Source organism: Clarias gariepinus, chromosome 21 (assembly GCF_024256425.1).
Source record: "Clarias gariepinus isolate MV-2021 ecotype Netherlands chromosome 21, CGAR_prim_01v2, whole genome shotgun sequence".
NCBI classification, from domain to species: Eukaryota; Metazoa; Chordata; class Actinopteri; order Siluriformes; family Clariidae; genus Clarias; species Clarias gariepinus.
The window spans coordinates 20,705,718-20,716,493 of NC_071120.1; the positions used below are offsets into that span (position 1 = coordinate 20,705,718).

The 10,776-nt window shown below is 36.2% G+C and overlaps 1 protein-coding gene across 1 annotated transcript; it reads right to left on the reverse strand.

Moving 5' to 3' along the window:
- Positions 1-1,315: 1,315 nt before the first annotated feature.
- On the reverse strand, positions 1,316-9,257 carry si:dkey-193c22.1 (uncharacterized protein LOC567837 homolog). The gene is made up of 9 exons (XM_053481674.1): positions 9,080-9,257; positions 8,940-8,970; positions 6,337-6,474; positions 6,121-6,238; positions 5,836-6,048; positions 5,629-5,712; positions 4,016-4,157; positions 3,686-3,848; positions 1,316-2,588 (listed from the first exon to the last, which is right to left on the reverse strand). Exons 1-9 carry the CDS (start codon positions 9,087-9,089, stop codon positions 2,354-2,356), a joined length of 1,134 nt encoding a protein of 377 aa, XP_053337649.1. The 5' UTR covers positions 9,090-9,257; the 3' UTR covers positions 1,316-2,353.
- Positions 9,258-10,776: the final 1,519 nt, after the last annotated feature.

Here is a 10,776-nt window from a genome sequence, read left to right on the forward strand (position 1 = left end):
TGCATGCTCAGACGCTTAAAAGACTTTAGATTGCCTTAAAAGTGCTTAGGAACTGTTACCCCTGCACCATAGAGAGCATCCTGACGGGAAACATCACAATCTGGTCACAATCAGACGAGCTCTACAGAGGGTGATGCGATCAGCTGAGCGCATCATCCGCACCGAGCTCCCTGACCTGCACCCAATCAACAGCAAGCAGTGCTGGACCAAAGCCAGGAAGACTGTGATGGATCTCCCACCCCAACTATAAACTGTTCTCTCTGTTGTGGACAAGAAAGCACTTTCCGCTCTCTAAAGGCCAGCATAGAGAGGCTGAGGAGAAGCTTCTTCCCACAGGCTATATGGGCTCTCAACCAGAATTCCACATAAAACTCAACTGATTGGACTTGCTATGTTTCCTTCACACATGTGTTGGAGCACACCACAATACCAACCACAGTGCACTTTTGCACATGATACATGTTGCACATTTCTGGTTCTGTTTACACATAAATGAGGATAACTATGCATTTAGTGATATAACATAGGCAATACCACTGCTGCTGTCACACACACATTATCTCATTTCACACTCACACTCGCTTACTCATCTTCTCTACTGCTTTATCTTGTATTCAGGGTCCCGGGGGGCCTGGAGCCTATCCTAGAAAACTTAGGACACGAGGCAGGATACACCCTGGACAGGGTGCCAATCCATCGCAGGGCACACACCCATTTACACACCACGGGCAATTTTAGGAACAACAATTAACCAAACCTACATGTCTATATGAACTGTGGGAGAAAATCAGAGTACCCAATGGAAACCCACCAAGCATGGGGAGAACATACAAACTCCATGCACACAGAGACAGGGGGGAATCGAGTCTGGCCAGGGAATCGAACCCGGACCCTGGAGGTGCAAGGTGACAGTGCTAACCACTACACCACCGTGCTGCCCACCCATTGCACATTGTATATAATTTATACGGTTTGACATTTACATTTACAATTGTATATAACTCTATTTTTATTGTAACTGTAAATGGCATACTTGCAGATTTTATATTTGACATTCAATCTCATCTTTCCTTTTTAGGTCACAGTCATGTAAGCATTTCACTGCTTATCATACTGTGTATAGTTATGTATGTGACAAATAAAAATGTATTTTATACATATATAAGGAAACACAATACTACACATTGGTGCTATAATTTAATTTAAGTTTTTAAAAAAAAGGCATTTTGTGTACTAATTTTGTGTACTTAATTTTGTGTACTTATTGCCCCTCTGTATGTGTGTATGTGTGTGAAATGCCAACACTATTAAAAGATGAAATCAATCACAAGTCACAGTTTAAAGTACTCAAGTACTCACTATTATTATTAGTAGTGCCCCCAATGTATGTGTGTCCTCTCGCAAGCTTCCAAACATCCTAAAGCAAACTCTTTACTTTATAATTACATTGATAAACAGTTAAGTACTTTCAATGTGGTCTGGGCTTTTATGGCTCATGAACACCATGGTATATCGTAATGATCACATAATACAAAAACATTCAGGAAAAAAACATTAAATAAAAACACATCAACAAAGAACCACTACATCGTACATTTTTTTTATCATGAATTTTTCCACATTTTTACACTCATTAGAACTGAGGTACATTTTGATATTGACCTGAAAGTTTTAAAGAAAGTCCTTTCATCTTTAAATAGTTTGATAATATATTGGTAGATTATTATTATTATTATTATTAATTACATGAAATCCTAGTGTGTATTTTTTACTTGGTATTAAAATATACTGTCAGTCTAAAGTTTGGACACATCTTTTAATTCCATGATATTTCCTGATTAATTTTTTTTTCTACACTGTAAAACAATGATGAAAACATCCAAAATATACAATAATCTCCTTTGAACAGTTGATATTGAGATGTACCGTATCTGCTACTTATGCTCTATAAAACCTTCATAACGCCTCTAATCCGAGGTGTTGTTTATTTTAAAAGCTGGAAACTGTTAATGAACTTGTCATCTGCAGCAGAGAAGTTTTGGTCTTGCCTTCCTGGGAAGGTTATTATGAGAGCCAGTTTTATTATGGTGCTGATGGGTTTTGCAAATGCACTTGACACAATACTGTTACTAGAACTATTCCAGAAAGCTGACCTTCTTAAAAAAATCACTGCCTGTTGTTGTTGCTGTTAGTACATAATTCCATAATTCCATGTGTGTTATTTAATAGTTTAAAAAACTTTAAAGGTTATTTCTAGAATATATATAATAAAAAATAAAAAAAACCATTGACCTAAAAGGTGTGTCCAGACATTTGACTGGTACTGTATGATAGCTGTAAAAAAACAAACAAATTAAGATAGTCTTATAAATTTTCGGTATTCCTCCTTGATACAGTCGAACACTATACGATAAAAGTGTCTGCCTGGCGCCATGAGATCTGTAACCACCTCCGTGTGGTTCATTTTAGGCAGGAGGTACAGGGTGGAGGGGACAGAGAGTGAAGTGAGGAGATCACACAATCGCGTTGATGACTCCACTGGTACAATGATGTCATTAGTGCCATGGACTAATCCTACTGGAGGAACTCTGTATGGAAAACACCACAAAACATGGAGTCTGATTAGCGTGATAAACAAAGGAATCCATTCTGTTGAAATTTAGCTAAATGTGTTGTGTTTTATACAGTGTTTGGTTGTCTGATCAATAAGAAATTCATTCTTGTTTACAGAAGATAAATTCAAATTCCTTGAAGCTTAGGAAAAACTTTGAACAACGTTAACAGGTACTGTCTTGTGCAGTGAAATACAGATCGCATTTTTCTTTTCTAATATTGAAACCCTGAGTACCACCTGATTCGAACATACATCTTATAGTTTTTTGACTACAACTAAACTTTATTATTTTTAAGGAAAGTATTTAATCTGTTTCACACAAGATCACATACATCATAAGTCTAATAAAGTACAAAAAACAAATATAACAAAATCAAACCTAAGAAAGGAAAAAAGTCAGGTTGATTTATACTTGTACAGTTCCTGTTCCAAAAGACAACTTTCTTTTTTTGTAATTTCTTTCCACAGACATTTCCAATTTATTAATTTTTTGATGATGATTTGATATCTGACAAATCTAATATCTTAATTTTTTAACTACAATTAATTGCTTTGTTTGCCATTACCATCTCTCTTTTGAACATTCAGCAAATGAAACGCCTAATCCCTGAAAACAACTGATACTTATTGCCAAATTGCTGAAGAGACACACAAATCTGTGGGAACAAAACAGGAACTGCTTAATGCTACGTCCTGATCTCACTTCAAGTGAGAAGACTTCAACATGAAGCAGACAGTCGGATCATGGCTCCGGTGTCCTGAGAAATCTTTTTACCTTAATAGTATCCAAGCACTAGTGCAACGCTGGGATAAGTGCATCGGTGTAGCAGGGGATTATATAGAGAAATAAAGCGAGTTTTTTTTCTTTCATTTTTGTGTTTTGTTATTCTGGACAATAAAAGTCTTGGGTCGACTTGAACACCCCTCATGGACATAAAAAGTCTACACACCTCTGTTTAAGCTGCATATTTTGTGATTTAAAAAATGCCATCAAGATAAATCTTTAATATTGCATAGCAAAGTTCAAGTGAAAAAAAAAATCTATTTTAATTGAACTTGTTTGTTTTATACCTTTTTAACTGGTCCTCCTTAAGCTTTTTCAGTCGAGCCGTTGGTGAATAGTACTCAAAGTTCTCAACGCCATCCATGGCTTTGTGCATAGCAGAGATGTATTCAACAGCTCGCATTTTCTCATGTTCATAATGGTCCATTATATCGTAGACGCCACTCAAACCTGTGCAACAATGAGTGTGTTTCGGGTGAACACATGGAGTGCATTTGTGAGGTGAAGTGCACAGCATAAACTGTGTACCGTATTGTGCCCAGAATTGTTTTCATATAACAGTCATTTACTAAATTACAGGTCGAAAGCAAAGAGCTGTAAATTGATCAAATGTTTACCTATGATGCCTTTAATCGAGTTTATCACCTCTCTCTGTTTGAATTTCTTGATCAACAGAGACTTGCCACCTTCCAGTAGAAACAGTGTAGTCAGTACACACAGATGAGCTCCTGCTGAGTGGCCTATTAACACTATGTTATCCTATATGACATAAAAGAATTAAACACAGTTTAACGATACTTGCAAATATTGAAATAGAAATAAATTGAGACTTCATTAGTTAAATTGCAATATCTTTATTCCTGTTTGACGCTGTAATTAATTTTACAATGTTATCTCCAATCCTCTTATGTCTTTATTTGATACGGTTGATATTTTCTCCCCACAAATACTTCATGTTCTGTTCAAACACATTTAAATAATATACTCAACACTAATATTTACTTAGTGGTAAAAATCATTGGTGACCAATGAAATGTAATTTTATGAACTTATTGACATAATTTTTAGTACTGTCAAAACTATTACAAAGACAGTATAATCATATATATATTATAATATATCTATTATAATAGTGATTTAATATATTGTAATAAATATTGTATTGTGTTCCAGATAGAGATGAAGTCATTTTCAGTTAAACTAATCCTAAATCTTGAACTAAATGTTAAACAAAATTAAAGGCTGTTTGCTACCATATTTTGGGTCAAGTTGTCCCCTTTTCACTAATCACCTTTACCCATAATGACATATAACCCTAACCATAAAACATCAGTCCCATACTGATGAAAGTGATCTGTTCCAGGGTGACCCCTTCCGTATCCATAGGCTACAAATGCTTACTGAACACATAAATTAGGTGTAAATAATATAAATAATTTGCAACAGACTTAAGAATCTTTAACTCTCAGGCCAGTCGAATAACTACAATACATTTTGTCTACCAACATTATCAAAATCTTAATCTTGCTCAAGAACAGTGTCCAGTACAGTTTTAAAGGCCGATAAATGGCCAAAACATGGTATTGGTGCCAAAATATGTCTCACCTGGGTGTAGTGTCCGTAACTTTTAAATTCAAATCTTTTAATGATTTTAATTGTCATTCAGTTAAAACTTGGCTGATTTAGATTTTACATGAAAAGATATAAACCAGAAAAAGAGTATTACTCTAAAATGGAAAATTGTTTAGAATTTGACATGGTAACAGACACTACAGATTTTGGGGAAAAAATATTTTCTTTTGCACGGAATGCTTTAATTTAAGCAAGAGTTTTTACACCTCATATGCTTTTAGAAGCTTACACCAATTTAATATCAATTCTCTTAAAGAAATATAAATAATTTGCATTTAAAATGATTATTGTTTAAAGCGAGACAGTATAATGCTATAAAATGGGCATTTTTAGGGTACATATTAAATCACCCATACAAATCGGCTGAAGCAACTTGAATGAAACAAGATTCCATGTTGCATAAACTTCAGAAATAGCTTCTATGGCACACATTTTCTGTATTATATGTATAAATGATGATAGATGGTTCCGTCTATCAGTTGACAGATAAATATTATATGTATACCATAGATTTAAAAAAATCAGCACCAATACTGTGTTTTGGCAGACTAATTTTGTCAGGGCAGCTCTTCTGGTACTTCAAGCATGCACTACTTACTTTGTCAAGCTGAAAAGAATGTCCATTCTCTCTCACCCACATCAGACTGTCACTTATGTCCTGAACCATATTTAAAACTTTCCCCTAAAAGGTAACACATTAGGTTAAAGATCAATCAGTGTGAAGTGCATGTGCTAATCATAAACCAAAAAGTAGTAAGGTATGCACATACTGTAAGTTCATTAAAATAGCTCAAACAAAGCATACCTTTGGATACGTGGAATAATCGGGGCAAATCACCGAAGCATTAAGCTCTTTAGCTATTTGCAGAGCAAGCAGACAGTACATGGATCTCTCTCCGGAGCCCCAGGCTCCTCCATAGACAAACACTACTACTGGGACGAGCTCTGTGTCTGATTGGTGCAACTTTGGGGAGTGATACAAGTCTAATTTGTTGCCTCTGTGACCAAAGGGGATGCCCTGTAAACATATAAACGTTACACAGATCCTGACCTGTTCTGCTCAGTATATCTAAACCAAAAGGTGACTCACTTTCACACACTGTGTACAATTGTTTTTCTTGTACCACAATGTCCACTGGAAATATAGCTTGCTGTACTGTAGATACTTCATCATTTCCACCAAAGCCCTTGTCAAACGGTAAATACGCCTACGCATAATATTGAGATTTATATGAACTTCTATCACAAATCAAAAACCAACATTTAAAATGAGCTTCATGAGAAATTTTCTTTATAGAATACTCACCTGGGGTTGAGAGCCTCTATATACTTTTTGTACCCAGGCTTATCAGGCCATCCATAAAACCACTGGGCAGCAAGCGAGATGCTATAGGGAATAGCTACTAAAATTGCAGCAACTGCAACAGGAAGTTTCATATAGTACCTGAAAACAAATGAAATGCCTAACTATGAGAGACAAAATAAGAAAAAATAATTTTAAAAAATCACATAGTAGGATTTTTAAAGAATTGATTAGCAAATTATGGTTGAAAATAAGTATTTGGTCAATAACAAAATACGCCTTATGAAGCCACTCCTTCATTGCCCGCGCGTTGTGTTTGGGATCATTGACATCCTAAAACCCAGCCATGTTTTATCTTTAATGCCCTTGCTGATGGAAGGTTTTCCTTTAAAATCTCACGATACATGGCTCTATTCATTCTTTCCTTTACACTGATCAGTCATCCTGGTCCCTTTGCAGAAAAACAGCCCCAAAGCATGATGTTTCCACCCCCATGCTTCACAGTAGGTATGGTGTTCTTTGGATGCAACTCAGTATTCTTTCTCCCCCACACACAAAGTTCTATTTTGGTTTCATCTGACCATATGACATTCTCCCAATCCTCTTCTGAGTCATCCAAATGCTCTCTAGCAAACTACAGACGTGCTTGGACATGTGCTTAAGCAGGGTGACACGTCTGGCACTGCAGGATTTGAGTCCCTGGCGGCGCAGTGTTATTAATGGTAGCCTTTGTTACTTTGGTCCCAGCTCTCTGCAGGTCATTTACTAGGTCCCCACCGTGTGGTTCTGGGATTTTAGCTCACAGTTCTTGTGATCATTTTGACCCCACAGTGTGAGATCTTGCGTGGAGCCCCAGATCGAGGGAGATTATCGGTGGTCTTGTATGGCTTGAATTTTCTAATAATTGCTCCCGCAGTTGATTTCTTCACACCAAGCTGCTTACCTAATGCAGATTCAGTCTTTCCAGCCTGGTGCAGGTCTACAATATTGTTTCTGGTGTCCATTGACAGCTCTTTGGTCTTGGCCATAGTAAAGTTTGGAGTGTGACTGTTTAAGATTGTGGACAGGTGTCTTCTATACTAATAAAAGTATTAATGGCATCTGTTATGCAAAAACTGTTGCATAAAAGATGCCATTAATACAGGTAACGACTGGAGGAGAAAGGAGCCTCTAAAATAAGTTGTTACAGGTCAGTGAGAGCCAGAAATCTTGCTTGATGTAGGTGACCATGTACCTATTTTACTGAGGAATTTACCAATTCATTCATTAAAAATCCTACAATGTGATTTTCTGGATTTTTTTCTTCTTATTTTGTCTCTCATAGTTGAGGTATACCTATGATGAAAATTACTGGCCTCTCTCATCTTTTTAAGTGGGAGAACCTGCACAATTGGTGGCTGACTAAATTCTTTTTTGCCCCACTGTATATTTACAGTCATAAACATTTTATACAAAACAAAGTGTTTTTGCATTCATGATGTGTCACTAGTGTCACTGAAATTTTAGGTGACAGTCTAATAAGTCTGTAGTAATCATTAATTTATGTGTATTTGTAAGGTGGAGTTTACACATTATTCATTCATCTTCTATACCGCTTATCCTGTGTAGGGCATGAAGCGGTGTACAATCTCGACACAGTGCCAATCCATCACTGGGCACACACATGTTCACTATGGGCCATTTGAGAACGCCAAATAGGCATGTCTTTGGATGGTGGGAAGAAACCTGAGTACCAGAAAGAGAAACCCGCCAAGCACCCAGACCGGATGTGAGAATCGAACCCTCGACCCTGGAGGTGCGATGCCAGAGTACCAACCACCAAGTTACCTATACATTATTAAAAACTATTTTAAAAAATCCATTACAAATGTACTGTTATTTAAAGATTAACATATAACAATTGATAAGGCAAAGTCTTGTGTGAAAAAGGTGAGACATGACATGAGGAAGGGTGCTGAGTCTGTATGAAATTACTCACATTGACAACCCATGACAGTGAAACATGACTGTGTGTGCTTTTTTATTAAATTAAAGAGAAAGAAAAAGAGAAGCTGGCAATGGAATGACTTTGTGCGAATGTTACACCATAAGTCATAACAGGAACTAACTTGTTTTGCAAATATTCTACAATAACTGTTGTTGCTAGTCTTTCAGCTGCTCCCATTGAGGGGTCTCCAAAGCAGACCATCTGATCCTCACAACAACTTGGCACAGGTTTTACGCCGGATGCCTTTACTGACGCAACCCTCCTATTTTATCCAGGCTTGGGACCGGCACTGCGTCCAGCTGGGGTTCGGGAATTGGATGGGAATATAACTAAAACGATTAAATGTTTTAACAAAATATGATGTTTAGTATTTAATTATGAAGTATTGCAAAAATTGGCAAGCTGTTGTGGTATACGAAGATTGAAACACTTAAATTTGTCCATAGACGAGAGTGGTAGTGCCATCCTGCCATCTTGTTACTGATTATTTTCCTATTACAGAATGCCCTGGTGTGTTTCACATCAATGGAGTGTAGTAGATTATACATCCTTATAATAGTAAGTAGTGATTTAAGTATTATTTAGACTATTATACAGAAAACCTTGTTGAGTCACTTACATGATTATGTGCAAAATGGTGGAAAGAGACTCTAAATAAAAAATAGAAAAATATACAGTAAACAATAAGTTTACAGCTTAGTTTTATGTTTAGACAAGAATTATAAACATGTAAAAGAATGAAAAGTACATAAAACTCACCACAAAACATTAAAGTCGATTCTGAGAAAAGAAAAAGACATTTAAACAGACTGTCACAACATGACTAAACACTAAACTAAAAGGAACCAGTACAGTATTCTCTTCAATTTAAAATGTTTTGACAAAGCTAGGATTAAAAAACAAACAGCGGAAAAGCCTGACACTCCGTTGAGGTGCACTACACTTCCGCTTAGTGACGTAGCGCTGTTCCTCCTTCCTATTGGCTTCTTTGTTCAAAGGCGGGCCAGGCAGCTTCAGGACAGGACACGCCCCAAACCAGCATACTCCTCAAATCTGCATTCCAACCAGTAGGGGGTAGTATTTTTGTAGTGCTGCACTCCAAAGTACACAAATAAGAAGCAAGCAGACTTTGTATGATCTTTTTAGTTAAATTATAGCAATTTACACATATAGAAACCATAAATTAAAAGAAAAGGTAAATTATAGTAAAACCTAAATAAATAAATAGTGCTTGGGCCTTAATAAATAAATATTCCATCTATACATCCAACGAGGAACTGCATACTTTTGGTCATATAATTTATGTTAAAAAATCTCGAAATGCTAGTGACTTTCCTGTCAAAAAAGTGCTTTTATCTTTAATGTCTTTGTATTGCTTTTCTTCAAAAAAAATTTCGCTCTATATTTTGTAAATGCATATTTGTCATATAAAGAATTAGATAGTCACCTCATTAGTGTGAACTTTTCCTCATGTACGGTATATATTGTAAAACATCACACTGGCTATAAAAATTACTAAAATGTCTATATGTCAGTGCATTTGTCTTTATTTGATCAATTGAGCCACTGGATATTATTCATCATAACTTAAACATCACTGAAGGTATTGTGAAACGGTGTGTAGAAGCTGTGAAATGTTACCAGCTACTATAGAATACATAAAATTGCAGGAAGCACAATGTACAAAAAATTTTATAATATGCAAAATATAAATAAAAATAAAAATATGTAAGATAATTGGAATACCCATGACACATTGAGCATAGAAACAATCATACTAAAATAAAAAGAATAATAAATGGCAAATTTATCACTTTTTCAGTATTTCACATATTTGTTTGTGCAACATTTTTCTGTTGTAACGGTATTCCAAGTTTAACCTTAATCCTCTAGGCTTTACCCTTTAAGACAAACAGAAGTGGCCTACAGTATGCAGTGCACTTTTTGGTAAGTGAACAAATATGTAGTGATTTGACATACAACTGTGCATTTTTTTTAGAAAGTGATTTAAGATGCAGCACTTTATTGGGATGTGAGGTAGTGATTTGGGTTGCAGCCTTGTATTGCACTTTTCTAGCATGAGGGGTAGTGATTTGGACTGCAAACCTGTAGTACACTTTTTTGGGGATGTGAGGTGGTAATTTCAGATGCAACCCTGTAGTGGACTTCACTTGGATGTGAAGTAGTGATTTGGGATGCAGCCCTGTAGTGCACTTTTTGGGATGAAAATGATTGATTTGAGATGCAGCCACATAGTGCACTTTTTTGTGTTTTTTTTTGGGGGGGGGGTGTTAAATAGTATTTTGGGATGCAGGCCTGTAGTACACTTTTTTGGAAGATGAGAGGTAGTGATTTGGGATGTGGCCTTGTTGTGCACTTCTTTTGGGAACCAAAATGATTGATTTGAATTGTGTGAAGTGTAAAGTAGTGATTTGGGATGTAGGCCTGTAGTGGGC